An 18,730-nucleotide genomic window follows, 5' to 3' on the forward strand; every position below is an offset into this window, starting at 1 on the left:
GCACATCTTTAATACATATCTTCATGCGTTACGTTCAGTAGGAGAAGAAGCAGAAGCAAAACTTGTGGAATCATTAAGGATTGCTGATAAAAACTAAAAAAACTTGCTTATGATAGTGGTCATTACTTTGAACGAAAGACTTGCGTTTTCCATAAAACGTGTTTTATGGAAAACGCAAGCCAGAAAAGTATGCTAACGGAAGAAGAAGCACTCAGCGTGTTTATTGACTTAGATTTAACAAAAGCAAAATATTTGCACATGAGGAAGGTGACAAATGAACGAAACTGTTCCATATTCCCACCATATTGTAAAATTCAAGAAATTAAACAGACCTGCTATCCACAATCTTCTGCAATACAAATTACGAACACACATGCGAAAATTCTGGAACTGCAACATTTATTGGATCACACTGTAGCTAGAATTTTGACCATAGATTCCGTTTACAGTATTGAATTCAAACATTTACTTTTATATAGTAAATGGGGCTGTGATGGTTCATTTGGCCAAAGCCAATACAAGCAGAAACTTCCAGAGGAATCTGAACTTATTTCTGATGCAAATTTGTTTACTAGTTCTTTGGTGCCTATCAAACTAATTGATATAGTAACTGGCGCAGTTGTTTGGCAAAATCCGGCACCTTCATCTGTTCGTTTTTGTCGACTTATATGCATAGAATTTTGCAAAGAGACTCCCGAGAAAACTAAAGCCGTTGTAGATGAAATAAAGTGCCAAATAAACTCTTTGCGGCCATCTATAATTAATAAAAATGGTAAAAGTGTACAGGTAAAACATGAGCTTTTTCTAACAATGATAGATGGAAAAGTGGCTCAGGCATTAACGGATACGTCTTCTGGGTCTACATGTACATTATGTGGAGGTACTCCACGGTAAATGAACGATTTGACTAATGTGGCTTCTAGGCCTGAAAATGAAAATTCGTATCAATACGGATTGTCATCATTACATGCCTGGATTCGTTGTATGGAAATGATATTACATATTTCTTACAACTTTTCTAAACATGGGCAGCCACAAGTGAAGAAAAAAAACGGCGAAAGCAAGAGAAGAAGATCTTGGCGCAGAAACATTTTCGTGAGGAGCTAGGGTTGATCATTGATAAACCAAGACAAGTAATTGGTAATACCAATGACGGTAATACTGCTAGAAAATTTTTTTACAATGCAAGCCGCTCTGCTGAAATCACTGGAGTGGATGAAAATTTGATTAAGCGATTCTACATAATTCTGCAAGCCCTCTCCTCAGTTGTTATGATAAATGCCGAAAGTTTTGGTAGTTATGCTGTAGAAACTGCCAGAATCTATGTGACCAATTATGGATGGTACTATATGCCATCTTCAGTACACAAAATCTTACTTCCCGGAGAAAATTACATAAAGCATTTTGCAGTAATTCCTATCAGTCAACTTTCAGAAGATGCGCAAGAATTCTGGAATAAGGATTATAAAAAATTTCGCCTTCATCATGCCAGAAAATGTTCTCGATCAGTTACAAATGAGGATGTATTTCATACCCTTCTGTACACTTCCGATCCGTACATCACCAGCATTAGAAAACCGTATAACAAAAATGTGCAAGAACTTGATGAAGATATTCTTCAGCTTTTGAAAGTCAACAAACTGATTTCAGGAACTGAAAGTCCTTGTGATATAGTACCTTTAACATACCTATATATTATTTCATAAAAACAACTATTTAAAAATTGTTGTTTAGAAACTGTTTTAAATATTTCTATAATTAGTAAGCATTTTATGTATTTTTTGTCGTTTTTAATAATTTTAAGGATTTTCATACATTTGTAAAGTATTATGTTAAAGTATGAATTAAAAAAATGCCAATTTTGAAGTTTTTGATTTTTATTTATTTACTTTTAATTTTGTATTACAAAAAATTCTTACAAAAAGTATTCCATTAGAAGTGTCACATACTTCTTTACATTTGTGCAAAATTTCAAATCTCTATTTTTAGTAACAAAAAAGTTATCGATTTTTGGTCCGAAACACACCTTTATTTTCCACTGTGAGTTGTGTAGACGCTTAGAGCATTTCTTTTACCTACTTGAAACAAAACTTTATTTCATTGCTTTTTTAAAAAGTATTATCAGCATGATAATTACTTTTTAAAAAAGGAAATCAACTTAAATTCAATCATTTAAGTCTTAGTGAAGATTTACTTTAGTAATAAACTTTCAGCAAAAATAAATTTGAAATTGCAGCAGACGCACAATTACTCTAAACTTTTATTCGACATATTTTGTCGAATGGCACACGTTATACCGAAGATGCACGTCGCCTTTATGGAGATAAGATTTTTTTTTTTAATGTTTTTTGATAAAAATAATCCAGCTTCAATAATTTATTTCTAAATGCGTATGCACTTTAGAATAATCTGGAAAGGAATCGCTTATTTTGGCAAATATGTATTTCCATCTTTACTTAAATATTACATTTACTTAAATATTTGTATTTACATTTGCACAAATGTTATGAAACTTTCAACAAAAGACTTCGAAATAAAGTTTCTTAAAACAGCTGGTCTATACAAACGTACTTTCGTTCAAAGTAATGACCACTGTCATAAGCACGGTTGTTTTCTTTCAGCGAAAACAGCTCACGAAATAGAAAGAGAAAATGGTCCAAACATTAAAACTTATTAAGTTTTATCATTAGCTGCCCTTCAAATATTTTCTCAAATATTTTTACAAATAGAACTCTTCAAAAAAAAATGTTTATCAGGCACAATCGAGTCACTATCGAGCGGTTTAAAATGTTTAAATTTAAAAAATACTGAAGTTTTAAAACCGAACGTTTCAGTTTTCTCCAAAGTAGAAAAAACTAACAACTCTGAGTCTCCGACTGAAAAAGCAGCTTATTGGTAGTGCTTCATTAAGAGTATTACAGACAGAATAAAATATTATGTGATCGTAGAATTTCGGGGGTTTACTTTTATACTACTTTTATACTAATGTTTTAATACGTAGCATGACTTCTTTTAATTTAGCTTTATATATTTATATATATTTTTTTTTAAAGTAATAAAATAAAGACACCAAAAACTTACTCAGAAAACATCGGACACATTTTAACTTATTGATATTCGTCTAAACAGGTATACGTCCAATGGAGTATCTGTCCGAGCGAGCATCAACATTTTACTAATTTTACTAATTGATAGGGGAAATTCGGGTAATATGGGATACCCCTATTATCTACTTATAGGTCAGTGCTATAAAATATTTGTTGAATTGGAAACGAGGCTAATGTCAGGAGGTTTCTTCCGCAAGTATAAGTTGTTCTCTTTCGAATTATTTGCGTCTGAAAAAGGTCTTGCAAATTTTCACCAGTGAACCTTACATAACATCGACTTTGTTACAGGAGGTGCAATATAGTGGGTTAATATGAGATACCTAACGTGGGCAATATGGGATACCATCCATATTACCCACGTTATTTCAATTATTTTCTGTTCATCTTATTATATTTTTAATGCTAATTCTGCTTTTATTGTTTTGTCAGTATTAAGCTAGCCAGGCACCTCTAGTGATACACCCATGTTGGCTAGTGACATAGGTCCTTACCCCGTAGCTAAAGAAAGGGTGAACAGAACCAGAAGGCGTAAGGGATTTACTGCCGTGCTGACAAGTTCCCTTTACAAACAATCGCTTAGTGAGAAGCCTGAAAAAAATGAAAAGACAAAAGGAAAATCAAAATTGAAAAAAAAAGTTTTTCAGCCGAAAATAAAAAGTCAAAACAAGCAGGCGCAACAATGACGAGTGTGTTAATGGTTGATAATGACACTCCAAGCATATACTATACTGGCTTATTCTCGGAAGATGGCCAAGGAGAGCAGTGGGTCATGTGCCAAACTTGCAGAAAATGGGCCCACACAGAATGTGCAGGGACTGATGAAGACGAATTTAAATGTGATTTATGCATTGACAGCGATTAAAAACTGAAATTCTTTTTTATTAATCTTTTCTTTTTTTTGTAATATTAAAGCTGTTTTTACTTTTTTTTATAAATTTTTGTTTTGTTTCATTGATTTATAAGATCTTGCATAACTCATTACCATCCTTAGCTGACATTGATCAGGTGTTCCATATTACCCCACCCTTGAGGGTAATATGGGATACCAACATTTTCTGTTTATTAAATTTTCTCAATGTGTATTAAAGCTTTTAGACTCATCTTTTACAGAAATGAAATTTTATAGCTATTGAAACTAACTGACTATTAGCAACAACATTAATTTTCAAAATTTCATTTTTATAGGTCGTTAAAATTAACTATCCCATATTACTCCACTTTTTCCTACATATTTTCAGAGCTTTTTTTTAATTGAAACTAAGATGTGGTATTACTTTTAGCATTATTCTTCATTTAAATTTAGTTTTTAAGTTTTTGGTTTTAACCCATAAATATCTTTTGGTATTATTAGCTTACTGATTTTGAGTTGCAATTATAAAGGTGGATCTGTTTGTAGATTTGTTTGTTGTGGTATGCTATTGAGCAGCAGGGTGATTTTTAATATTTATTTTTTCAAAGTTTTCCGCTAAATTTAAAATCAGTTCGATATTTTATTGCTATTTCAAAAACGCAAAAAAACTCCTCGAAACTTTTTTAACTTTAATTAATGTTAAGGCTAATAATTTTTTATTTAGCGAAAGGTATTTAGTAACAATAGAAGCACGAATAATGATTTCTGACCTTGTTTTACTTGCAGACCTAATGTGTCCAGATTAATAACTTAATGTATCCAGTATAATAGAATAAATTTATCTATTAAATGAAATTTTAATTCCTATTTATCAAATTTTCAAAAGAAGCGTTACCCTTTTAATTGCTCTTTGCAAATTTATTACACATACCTTAGATGAGTGATTTAAAGTAGCGATAACTTATGAGGACGTTGGGAAATCTTTTAAGCCGCACGTAACAAAAATAAAACGGCGAACCGGTGAGTACGCATTTTTTTGTTTAAAAAACTTTAAAATCTAATTAATTACAAATATGGAAACTTAAGCTTGTATGCAACAATGATCTTCCATTTCTTCGTTTTTTATCTACTTTCATTTTATCTCTTTCTTTTTTTTTTCTATAGAAACTAGTCTAGCATAAATGAAACCTGTTCTGATTTAAAAAAAGAACCAAAGATACGAACCTTTTTTTTAAAAAATTCTAACTACTCATCCATTTTCTTCCTCACATCAGCAGCTTAAAAGTTACACTCAGCACTCAATCATCTATAATAACCAGCCTAGTAATTGTAAAGTACCGAGTTAAAAAGAAAACAATTTTAATGAAAAATGAAAGTAAAAAGAAAACAATTTAATTGATCCAATTGGGTATCGTCAAGGTTAAGGTTAGATTGCCGATTGCTACCTCTACGTTCCCTCTATGCTGGTACCACAACCAGTATATCAAATATATACTAAAATAAATATTGTAATACTGCTTCTACTATTTCTTATTAGGTGGAGCCATTGTTAATGTTTTCCATCAATTATTCATCAAAGATGGTTTTTTTCAATCGAAAGACGGAGGGCTTTTTTTTTTTTTTTTTTGGGGGGGGGGGGGGGAGGAATCAGTGGTATCTGAATGAAGTCCGTTTTCTTTACGTCTAAGTTCTACTTGATTTTTCAGTTTCTCGCCAAATTCTCTTTCAAATCCAAAGTCCTCAGTTTTGATTTGTTTTTTCTTACGCTTCATCTCTGTACTAAGAATCATTTATTGATGATTTCATCTTGTCTCGTCTAAATTGTAAGAATTTTTCAGCAAGAGTTTCTTAAAAAGTGTGTTTTAACAATAGTGCGATATTACTAAACGGCTTTAAAAGTGTCAGTATAAATATCAAGTTGAAAATCCGATTTTAAATGATGAATGAATAGAGTGTTAAAATAAAGTAAATGCAACAAATCTTGCATTTTTTAGGCGCATTCGTCATGGATCCCAGAATAAACTGCATTTTGGTTGATAACATAGCTTCTGACTGGAAAAGATTCGCAAGTGACGCGGTATTTTCCGAAGCTGCTATTGATTATATCGACCTCGATAAACATAGCGATCAAAGTAAAATGGATGAGCTACTTAAATTGCTTGTTTTACGAAATCATTCTGACTTCATGTTCGTAGTCGAAAAGTCTCTTACGCTGATGGGTAGAGCAGATATTTTGAATGAGATTCAAATGATTTGTAAGTGTAGCTCTGCTTTTTTAAATGCGGTTTTTATGCTTCATGTAAAAGAATTTCTCAGCTGGTATCTTACGACATCATCTTGAAAATGTAATATCTCTAAGAAATATTGTTATCATAGACATTTGCATGTTAAACACAAGTTCTGCAACATTTTTATGTGAAAAGTTGTTCCATGTCATCCTAGAAATTTACAAAAATGAATTTCGACTTTAAAGTCTGAAGGAAAGGCTTTATGTAGAACTTGCTTTTTATTCATTCAAGAAATCTTTTTGTGAAATATTTCCAAATACTAATTTGCGACGTTTTCTATTTTGCACTAGCTTATTTTGTCGTTTTTCTTCATTGTATGATGAAAAAGCAAATTACTGAACTATTACGACATTTTTTTCTTCAAGATGGTTTTCAACATTTCGGTTTCTATTTAAAAAATAATAATGTTCCTAGTTACCTTGTTCGAAATGTTGCTAAACCAAACCTTTAATTGACCAAGGAAATCCATTTTGTTGAAAAGAAACCAACTTCCCTCTTTAATCAAACTCTTTAAATGAGTTTTAATGTATGCAATATCATGTTATTGCATGTAATATCTTTATAATAATCTAAACTGAATGCTTCGATTTTTAAAACAAAGGTGCACTCCAAAGTGGCTCATTGTAAAAGCATTAAACATTGTTTGATCTCTAAAACCAAGCCCACACACAGTGAGCCCCTAGGTCGCTTTAACATTTTAATGCCTTTTAAATACCAAATATTTACATCCGTTCACCTATAAAGTTATTGATAAAAAGTAAAAACAATATTTTCAATCATTAAACATTAACTTAATTACAGAAATGATTTCCTTGCATTTATTACAACAAATATTGAGACAATTTTATTTACAGAAATGCTTCTCTGGCCTTGGTCATGGTAATTGTGATAAAGATTGATGAAAATTTTAGTCTACTCGCAATATTGGAGTTTATATTGATAAGTACCAGCCCATTCAAACGATCCTGTGACATACTTGAAGGGTGAAGTTTCTTAACATTCTTCAGCACCCTGAAAGACCGTTCAGATGTAGCCACAGATACAGGTTGTATAAAAAATATGCGCAATACAACACAGACGTTTGGGAAGATTAAGAGGAATCGAAGTTTAAGCATCTTCTGAAACTAATAGTGAGGCTTGCATGCTAATATGAAGCTTTTGGGATATAATTGCTTCAGAAAGATAAGCTTTTCAAACAATTCTGCATCTGCAACCAATTCAAAAAAGTTCGAATTGGTTGCAGATGCAGTCGCTATATCCCTTGGATTTTTTTGCTCTCTCATTGCCAAGTTATCTGCCATTTCGTCTATAATTTTTCTCTACAAACTCTTTTTGTACTTGTACTAAGGCTAGCAATTGAACACACATAGCTCCTTATGATGGTCGAAGTGTAAATAACGGTATTTCTTTGCCAGCAGTGCTTTGTTACTGCTGACATCGAAATATCTCTATTTACATTTGGTCCATCAGAATTTTTTTACCAAGGCTTCTTGAGATTGCAATAAGTGACAATGTTGAGCGAATGAAGCAAGTGATGATTTAATCCTAATTTTCTTTACAGCTTCATGTTTTAAAGTCTTTTTCTTCTGCTTACTTGCATCACTTTGAAATACTCTCTTTATGAGTTGTTTAATCATAATATTCATGAGGCTGTTATGCACAATTGTTGGTAATGAGCTCTCAAAATATGATATTAAATTAGTAGCATACTTTCTAGGTACAGAAAACTTAAAGTTGTACAAAATCAATCCAAAAAGAACGTATTCTAGCAAAAAGGCCAGAGAAAGTTACCCTAAGGAGTTTTGTGTGATAGTAGAAAAATTTAAAGAAGCCAATGCAAAGCTCTTTGACAAACAGGTTGTAGAAACAGTTGATATACCTCAAGAAGTATGCTGTATACATTAATTTTGTTTAGTATACACACACACACACACACGCACACGCACACGCACACGCACACGCACACACACACGCACACGCACACGCACACGCACACGCACACAGGCACACAGGCACACAAACTTACGCACATTGTTAATATTTTTTAGTTTGATAGCACTGTTTTATTAATTATCATTAACTCTTATTACTTATGAATATAAATAAATTTTGAATTAAGTTAAATTAAAATATTTATCTTGTTTATTAATATTTAATCTTGAAGTGAAAATATGGGTTCAAATAATTTACAGTTTGACCAACTCCGTTTGATCTTAAAAATTTTGGAAAAATATCCTTTGAATATTATAAGATCTTAAGATCTTGTAATATTCATAGGATATTTTATGGACTAATTAGTACGTATTTTACACAACCTTTTTAATCTCATAAGATCTTCCATCTTTTGTAAATCTTACTAAGAAATTGCACGAAATCTTACAAATCCTAACAAGGTCTTGCTAGTTTTCTTGCACGTCTTCCAAGATTTACTGATCTTACAAAGATTCTTTTTAATAATCTTGTTAAGATTTGCAAGATTCGCCACTATGGTCTTTTACAATTGGGTTCCGCCTTTAAATTACAATCATCTAAAAGACAGTTATAGATTTCAAGAGATAGACAAATATCTCTATTTTCTGTCAAAGGTTTACATGTGCCATCTGCTACCATTTTCTTTCTGCATTCTTCATATCTTCTATATTTCTCTTTTCTCCTATTCTTCTAATTCCTTTTCTCCGATGTGATTGATAAACTAAGCTAGTTCATTCCAGTGACCTTCAATTAACAAATGATTTTTCGCACAATTTCTATTCCTCTAATCATAACAATACTCTAACGAATTAGACTAGCATTTTTGGCATTGTCAATCAATCAGACCCTCAACAATAACAAATAAATGACGGTCGAAAAAAGCTATGTACTGTTTTCGAATTTGCCAATAATGACTAAAATATGTCACTTTTTTTGTTCAAAGTGTTAAATACTTGTTAAATTGCGTAAGAACTGTTTATTCACAGACTTAAAGTTATATCAAGTTTATCTATTTATCGAGGAAAAGAAAACTTACGCAGTTCATTTGCTTAAGTCCTGTCACTTAACATATTTCTTGTTTAGATGCAAGTGACCAGCTGAAAGCATATTATCAAAAAACTTACGGAACAACACATCGATATAAACAGAGTCATAGAAAAGATCTAAACCCTCTCGTTAATAATTTAAAGCTAGCTTCAGTAGAAGATGCAGATATTAAGATGGTTACTGATGACTTTAACGAATGGGAGTACTTTTGTCATAAACAAACCATATACAAAGAAATAAAACACGAGGAGGTGTTTGATAGAAGCTCACGTTTGATTTTGATTTCAGGACCTAAAGGTGTTGGGAAAACAAACTTTCTGCAAAACTGCCTTCATCAATGGTCAAACGGATTACACTGGAAAGATTTAAACTTTCTTTTTTATTTCGAATTCAATAAGTTAAACAAACTGCAAAATGTTTCAAGCATGAAACAACTGATAAAGAAATTTTACAAGAATATTCTCAAAGGATACGAAGTTTCTTCGTTTAATGCCACGATGTTTATTATAGATGGATTAGAAGAGTTCGTTTACATAGAACAATTAATTAATCAAAAACCAACAAACACCGTTCCTATAATAACAGCGCTTGGAGATGTCTTTAGTTCAGAAATATATAAATGTGTTATAAGTGGAAATGTCTCTGCTGCAATGAGATACTGGAGCACAATCAAAGATTTCAAAGATGCGGCTAGCATGCAAATTATGGGTTTTAACATAAGTGGAACAAAGAGTTTCTTAGAAGGTTTGTTGGAGAGTAACTCTTTAAAAAGTGACATGGAAAAACTTTACACATACTCTCGTAATGAGGAGGCTGTGCTTTCTGTCTCAATTTACTTGAAAGCAGTTTGTTCAATGCTGCTCACTTTAAAAATTGAGTCCGTTAAAACTATGACCGAGCTACACGCACTGATTTTTCTGCACTTTGTGCAACGAAACTGCAATACTAAAGAAGAATTACTTCAGCAAATGCGCACAAATCAGCAGCATATATTAAATGTCTGCGAAGTGGCGTTTGCGTTGTTGGGTAAAGGAAAAGTGAACGTTTCGCAAAGTGAGCTTGGCTTGGTTCTTGATGAAAATGGTTTTGACCCGCTTGGCTTCATAAAAAAATCTATCATAAGTCAAAAATATGAATTTGCTCATTTGGTTTTAATGAAGTTTTGCGCCTCTGCTCATGTACTATTCAATGTTAATTGTCATGAAATTATTGAAAACAAAAGATTACGCTACTGCTTGCCATTCGTTAGCGGTTTTGTGCACCGCAACGAGAAAAGCTTTTTGAATTTAATTTGCGATCTTAAGGAACCATTACACAAACAAGATTTTTGGCTAAGAGACCTCTGGGGTAAGAAAACTTCTTTCTTTAGTATTAAAACATATTTTTATCTTTAGAGCATCGGTTTGTATATGTTTCCTCCGCTACTTCTAAAAAAACTTAATCAACTATTACATTTAATATAAACTAATCTATATCAGTTAAAGTCTTTTCTCAGAAGAAAAAATCAATAATAATATTATGAAAATGAAAATCATCAAAGTATATTAGTAAAGTTTCTTTATTTCTAGAACACACCTTTTGCATAACAAATCAGACTTGCATTATTTTATTTTTTTTTTACTGAAAGATATTGAACAGTGAAAATAATAACAAAATTTTTGAGTAATTAATTGAAATAATTTACATATTAGAGATATCTATCAAAATCTATTCATTTTTACGAGAAATAATAAAAGCATTGTTATAAAGATTTTTGAGGAATGATACAAAAGCTCGGATTGTTATACTCTCATTTTAAAAAGAGTGCTTGTACAGTTCGATTGTAAAATAACTTGAGGGTATTTTTTATTTCGACAAGGCGGATAACTGGTATTCGCGTAGAATTTAACAATAAGTAAAAGCTTTGATTACAGCTGTATTGGTCAATCTAAGTTGAATGTGTAACGTTTGTTTATACCATTCATTCCTTTCTTGCACAACAAATTTATCATTTTGCTTTTGTAGGAGTTCCAATCTCATTTTTCAGCCTCATGTATCGACGTTCTCTATTTCTTAAATGAAACAAAGTTGTTTAACGTAACAGATACATAAATTTCAAAATAATAGATTGCAATCTACTTATTGAAAAATAAGCCACCAAAAAGCAGCATTTTAAATGCATAAAGCCATTGTGTTTATTCAACTTGATAATATAATCCTTTATACTCCAGTTAATTGTAAATGATTATATTTGCGCTGAAACAGGTTTTTAAAATCTTTTTGTCAAAAACTGATCAAACAAATATTAGAAAAAAAGTTATATCAACAACGCCTTTAATATTTACTTTTGCCTTAAAATGATAAGGCAATCTAGATCTCTAAAGCAGTAATTGATCAACTTTTCATTATGATCAACCTTGACCACGCATAGTGCTGAAATTACTCGAGTACTAAAAGAATATATTCATTAAAGTTACATCTATCGAAAGAACATTTTTTAATTCAACTTTTCGTTATCTGAAAACTCCAGATATGCTATCGTCTTCAATCATTTCCATTTAAGTAGGGATAAAAAACCTCTCCGTAAAAGGTCTTTATTATCTAGTGTAGTAATTCACCTTAGAAAAAGTATTAACTTATTTGTAACATGAAAACAAAATGTCGCTGATAACTCGCTGTTAAATGCAAATTCATCGGAAAATCGATTTTTAAAATTGGTTATTAAACTTGTAAAGGTAATGTAAAAAAAAAATAGGTAGGTTTATCCCAAACTGTCATTTTTGAAACACTCTTTGAAAATATACACTTTAACAATTAATAATCTGTTTTGCAGCCTAAAGTAAATTCTATGTCAAGTGTCGAATGGGATCTTTGAGGTAAGTGAAGGGAGTTAAGTTACAAAAAACTAATGTTATTTTTGAAACTACTTTATTGATCCGTTTTGGTTTTTGTTCAACTTTGTATTTAGCAAAGAGATTCTTTGACTCATTGCTAAATTATTTCAAGCTTAGCCTTTTTCTTTTCTAAACCACTAAATAGTCATTTCAAAAACACATTCAAATCTTTTCAAAAATTAAAGCAACTGAAAAGAAATTTCCTTTAAAAAAAGAACTTTTTAGGTGAAGTTCAAATATTGGTGGAGAAGTCCCAATTTCATAAATGAATATTATTTCACTTTAAAAGTAAATAAGTTAGAAATAAAAGTAACTATAAATCTAGGAGGATGAAAAAAAAAAAACTATCCCATTCTTTCCTTAATAGATAACAAAGATCATGGGCTTTTTATCGAATCCTTCTATGAAGCACAGGTTCCTATAAATAATACTTTGAAGACTCTAATTGAAAACTCAAAAAGATGGAGCAAGATGGCAGAAGATAAAACTAACGATAATCAACTAATAAAACAGAAATACTTTACAGACCAACTAATAGAGGCAAGATGTAAAAAAAAGTTAATAAAATACTTTAAATATAAAACTTCAGTAAATAATAGCTTCAATACAAACTCAAGAACATCATCAGCTTTTAATAAAGAGCAAAATAATATAAATACAATTGCTGAAAACATCAATATTGCAAAAAAGTTGTATGAAAAACAGCAAATAGATAACGCTGAAAAAGTGTTTCGCAAAATAGAAGCTATGCAAACAAATGTTTTAGGTGAAAAGCATGATGATACAATAAATACACAATGCTGGATTGCAATGTGCTTAAATAACAAACAACAACTTGAAAAGGCTGAAAAAGTGTTTAGAAAAGTAGAAGTTAATCAAAAAAAAGTTTTAGGTGAAAAGCATGCTAATACAATAATTACACAACACTCAATTGCAATGTGCCTTTATAATAAGAAACAATTCGATATCGCTGAAGAAGTGTTTAGAAAAGTAGAAGTTCTGCGAAAAGAGGTTCTCGGAGAAAAGCATGCTGATACAATAACTACACAATACAGAATTGCATTGTGCCTTTATAATAAAGAACAATTTAATAACGCTGAAAATGAGTTTAGAAAAGTAGCAGTTCTGCAAAATGAAGTTTTAGGAGAGATGCATGCCGATACAATAAATACACAATACTGGATTGCAAGGTGCTTATATGACAAAAAACAAATCGATATCGCTGAAGAAGTGTTTAGAAAAGTTGAAGTTATGCAAAAAGAAGTTTTAGGAGAGAAGCATGCCGATACAATAAATACACAATACTGGATTGCTAGGTGCTTATATGACAAAAAACAAATCGATATCGCTGAAGAAGTGTTTAGAAAAGTTGAAGTTATGCAAAAAGAAGTTTTAGGAGAGAAGCATGCTGATACAATAAATACAAAATACTGGATTGCAAGGTGCTTTTATGACAAACGGCAATTCGATATCGCTGAAGACATGTTTAGAAAAGTAAAAGTTATGCAAAAAGAAATATTAGGAAAGAAGCATGCTGATACAATAAATACACAATACTGGATTGCAAGGTGCTTATATGACAAAGGGCAATTCGATACCATTGAAGAAGTGTTTAGAAAAGTAAAAGTTATGCAAAAAGAAGTATTAGGAAAGAAGCATGCTGATACAATAAATACACAATACTGGATTGCAAGGTGCTTATATGAAAAAAAAGGTTTCGATATCGCTGAAGAAGTGTTTCGAAATGTAAAAGTTATGCAAGAAGAAGTTTTAGGAGAGAAGCATGCTGATACAATAAATACACAATACTGGATTGCAAGGTGCTTTTATGACAAACGGCAATTTGATATCGCTGAAGACATGATTAGAAAAGTAAAAGTTATGCAAAAAGAAGTTTTAGGAGAGAAGCATGCTGATACAATTAATTCACAATACTGGATTGCATGGTACTTATTTAACAAACGGCAATTCGATATCGCTGAAGAAGAGTTTAGAAAAGTAGAAGTTATGCAAAAAGAAGTTTTAGGAGAGAAGCACGCTGATACAATAAATACACAATACTGGATTGCAAGGTGCTTATATGACAAACGGCAATTCGATACCGTTGAAGAAGAGTTTAGAAATGAAGAAGTTATGCAAAAAAAAGTTTGAGGAGAAAAGCATGCCGAGACTATAAATACACAACACTCTAATGCAATGTGCCTGTATATTAAAAAACAATTCGATAACGCTGAAGAAATGTATAGAAAAGTAGTGGCTCTGCAAAATGAACTTTTAGGAGAAAGGCATGCTAGTACAATAAATACACAATACTCGATTGCATTATGCCTGTATTATAAAAAACAATTCTATAACGCTGAAGAAGTGCTTAGAAAAGTAGAAGTTATGCAAAAAGAAGTTTTAGGAGAGAAGTATGCTGATACAATAAAAACACAACACTGGATTGCATGGTGCTTATATGACAAACGGCAATTCGATATCACTGAAGAAGAGTTTAGAAAAGTTGAAGTTATGCAAAAAGAAGATTTAGGCGAAAAGCATGCCGTTGCAATAAATACACATTACTGGATTGCAAGATGCTTATATGAAAAAATGCAATTCGATAACTCAGAAAAAGTGCTGAAGTATGTAGAAGTTATTCGAAAAGAAGTAATAGGAAAAAAGCATGCTGATATAATAACTACAAAATATTGGATTGCAAGGTGCTTATATAAAAAAATACAAATTCAAAACGCTGAAACAGCATTAAGAAAAGTAAAAGTAATGCAAAAAAAAGTTTTAGGTGAAAAACATGCCGAAACAATAAATCCACAATACTGGATTGCAAGGTGCTTAAATAACAAACGGCTAAATAACAAAGGTAAATAAATAACAAAAGGCTGAAAAAGTGTTAAGAAAAGTAGAAGATAAGCGAAAAGAAGTTTTAGGAGAAAAGCATGTTGATACAATATCTACACAATACTGGATTGAAAGGTGTTTATATGACAAACGGCAATTCGATAACGCAGAAGAAGTGTTTAGAAAAGTAGTATCTCTGCGAAAAGAAGTTTCAGGAGAAAAGCATGTTGATACAATATCTACACAATACTGGATTGCAATTTGACTGTATAATAAGAAACAAATCCATAACACTGAAGAAGTGTTTAGAAAAGTGGATGTTATGCAAAAAGAGGTTTTAGGTGAAAAGCATGTCGATAAAATAACTACACAATACTTGTTTGCAATGTGCCTGCATTGTAAAAAACAATTCGATAACGCTGAAGAAGTGTTTAGAAATGTATTAATTATGCAAAAAGAAGTTTTAGGAGATAAGCATGCTGATACAATATCTACACAATACTGGATTGCAATGTGCCTGTATAAAAAGAAACAATTCGATAATGCTGAAGAAGTGTTTAGAAATGTAGTAGCAATGTGAAAAGAAGTTTTAGGAGGAAAGCATGCTGAGACAATAAATTCCCAATACTGTATTGCAATGTGCCTGTATCAAAAAAAACAATTCGATAAAGCTGAAGAAGTGTTTAGAAAAGTAGAAGTTCTGGAAAAATAAGTTTTAGGAGAAAAGCATGCTGATACAATATGTACACAATACTGGATTGCAATGTGCTTATATGAATAACTACAATTCGATAACGCTGAAGAAGTATTTAGAAAAGTAGAAAATAAGCTAAAAGAAGTTTTAGGAGAAAAGCATGCTGATACAATAAATAATAACACTGGACTACCAGGTGTTTATTTGACAAATAACAATTTGATATCACGGAAAAACTGTTTAGAAAAGCAGATGTTAAGCGAAAAGAAGTTTAAGGAGAAAAGCATGCTGATACAAAAAATACAAAACTGTGGATTGCAATGTGCCTGTATAGAAAAAAACCATTTGATAACGCTGAAGAAGTATTTAGAAAAGTAGAAACGAAACGAAATTTTAGGAGTAAAGCATGCTGATACAATAAATACACAATACTGGATTGTCAGATACTTATATGACAAACAACAACTCCATATCACTGAAGATGTTTTTCGAAAAGTAGAAGTTATGGAAAAGGATGTATAAGGAGAAAAGCATTATGATACAATAAATACCCAATACTGTATTGCCAGTTGCTTATATGACAAAAAACAATTCTATATCGCTGTAGATGTGTTAGGAAAAGTAGATGTTTACCGAAACGATGCTTTAGGAGAAAAGCATGCTGATATAATAAATACACAATACTGGATTGCCAGGTGCTTATATAACAACCAACCAATCGATCTCGCTTAAATAGTGTTTATAATAGTAGAAGTTAAGCAAAAGTGAGTATTAGGAGAAAAGCATGATGATACAATAACTACCAAACTGTGGATTGCAATGTGCTTACATGACAAACGGCAGTTCGATAACGCTGAAAAAGGGTTTAGAAAAGTAGAGCTTAAGCGAGAAGAAGTTTTAGGAGAAAAGCATTTTGATACAATAATAGCACAATACTGGATTGCAATAATGCTGAATAATAAGAAACAATTTCATAACGCTGAAGAAGTGTTTAGTGAAGTGGAAGATAAGCGAAAAGAAGTTTTAGAAGAAATGCATGCTGATACGATAAATTCACAATACTGGATTGCAATGTGCTTATATAAAAAACAACAATTCGATAACGCTGAAGAAATATTTAGAATAGTAGAAGGTAAGGGAAAAGAAGTTTTAGGAGAAAAGCATGCTGATACAATAAATACACAATACTGGATTGCCAGGTGTTTATATGAAAAACAACAATTCAATAACGCTGAAGAAATATTTAGAATAGTAGAAGTAAAGCAAAAAGAGGTATTAGGAGAAAAGCATGATGGAACAATAAATGCAAAATACTGGATTGGAATGTGCTTATATGAAAAACAACAATTCGATAACGCTGAAGAAGTATTTAGAAAAGTAGAAGATTAGCGAAAAGACGTTTTAGGAGAAAAGCACGCTGATAAAATAAATACACAATACTGACATGCCAGGTGGTTATATAACAACTAACCAATCGATATCGCTGATGATGTGTTTAGAAAAGTAGAAGTTAAGCAAAAAGAAGTATTAGGAGAAAAGCATGATGATAAAGAAATACAAAATAGTTAATTGCAATATGCTTATATGAAGAACAACAATTTGAGAACGCTGAAGAAGTATTTGGAAAAGTAGAAGTTAAACGAAAAGAAATTTTAAGAGAAAAGCATGCTGATGCATTAAATGCAAAACAATGGGTTGCAATATGCCTGTATAATAAGAAACAATTCGATATCAATAAAAAACTGTTTAGAAGAGCGGAAGTTAAGCGAAAAGAAGTTTAAGGAGAAAAGCATGCTGATACAATAAATACACAATACTGGATTGTCAGATGCTTATATGACAAACAACAATTCGATATCGCTGAAGATGTTTTTCGAAAAGTTGAAGTAATGGAAAAGGAAGTATTAGGAGAAAAGTATTATGTTACAATAAATACATAATACTGGATTGCCAGGTGCTTATATAACAACAAACCAATCGATCTCGTTGTAGTAGTGTTTATAGTAGTAGAAGTTACGTAAAAGTTAGTATTAGGAGAAAAGCATGATGATACAATAAATACCAAACAGTGGATTGCAATGTGCTTATATGAAAAACAACAGTTCAATAACGCTGAAGAAGTATTTGGAAAAGTAGAATTTAAGCGAAAAGATATTTTAGGGGAAAAGCATGCAGGCAAGTTAAATACAAAACAGTGGATTGCAATTTGCCTGTATAATAAGAAACAATTCGATATCCCTGAAAAACTGTTTAGAATAACAGAAGTTAAGCGAAAAGAAGTTTTAGGAGAAAAGCATGCTGATACAATAAATACACAATACTGGATTGCGAGTTGCTTATATGACAAACAACAATTCGATATCGCTGAAGATGTGTTTAGAAAAATAGAAGTTAAGCGAAAAGAAGTTTTAGGAGAAAAGCATGATGATTTATTAAATACGCAATACATGATTGCAATGTGCCTGTATAATAAGAAACAATTCAATAACGTTGAAGAGTTGTTTAGAGTTTAAAAAGTTATGCAAAAAGAGGTTTTAGGTGAAAAGCATGCTGAATTAATTAAAACACAAATCTGGATTGCAACGTGCTTATTCGACAATTCACTAATTAATAATGTTATGAAATGTAGAAGTTATGCGAAAAGATGTTTTTGATGAATTGAATGCAGAAACAATAAATGCACAATACTGGATTGCAATGTCCTTATATAAAATACAGCAATTCGATAACTCTGAGAAAGTGATTAGAAATGTTTAAGTTATGCGAAAAGATGTTTTAGGGTAGAAGCATGCTGATGCAATAATTTCTTAATCCTGGTTAGCAAGGTGCTTTTATGAAAATAAACTATTAGATAAGGTTGAAAAAATGTTTAGAAATTTAGAAGTTATCAGAAAAGAAGGTTTAGGGGTTTACAAGGTGCATATAAGATAAACAACAGTTTGATAAGGCTGATAATGTGTTTAGAAATGAAGAAGTTATGAGAAATGAGTTTTTAGGGGAAAAGTTTACCGATGCAATAAATACGCAATACTTGATTGCAATGTGCTTATAAGGCAAATAAC

General features: G+C 31.4%; 2 protein-coding genes across 3 annotated transcripts; both read left to right on the top strand.

Moving 5' to 3' along the window:
• The first annotated feature begins 4,885 nt into the window (after nt 1-4,885).
• On the top strand, nt 4,886-14,287 carry LOC149886641 (uncharacterized). Of its 2 annotated transcripts, XM_090090725.1 has the most exons (4): nt 4,888-4,977; nt 5,952-6,212; nt 9,300-10,610; nt 12,504-14,287. In XM_090090725.1, the coding sequence occupies exons 2-4, from the start codon at nt 5,963-5,965 to the stop codon at nt 14,285-14,287; spliced, it is 3,345 nt and encodes a 1,114-aa protein (XP_089946851.1). In that variant the 5' UTR covers nt 4,888-4,977; nt 5,952-5,962. The 2 variants fall into 2 exon arrangements, with proteins under 2 accessions (XP_089946852.1, XP_089946851.1); XM_090090726.1 differs by lacking the exon at nt 5,952-6,212 and having other exon boundaries at nt 4,886-4,977.
• Nucleotides 14,288-14,332: 45 nt separating this feature from the next.
• Nucleotides 14,333-15,004, top strand: LOC149886642 (uncharacterized). Its single transcript, XM_090090727.1, has one exon. The coding sequence runs from the start codon at nt 14,333-14,335 to the stop codon at nt 15,002-15,004; it is 672 nt and encodes a 223-aa protein (XP_089946853.1).
• The last annotated feature ends 3,726 nt before the right edge of the window (nt 15,005-18,730 follow it).

Source organism: Hydra viridissima, unplaced genomic scaffold, assembly GCF_058129835.1.
Source record: "Hydra viridissima isolate aposymbiotic clone 2 unplaced genomic scaffold, HvirCarnegie_v1 scaffold_6, whole genome shotgun sequence".
Classification (NCBI taxonomy): Eukaryota; Metazoa; Cnidaria; class Hydrozoa; order Anthoathecata; family Hydridae; genus Hydra; species Hydra viridissima.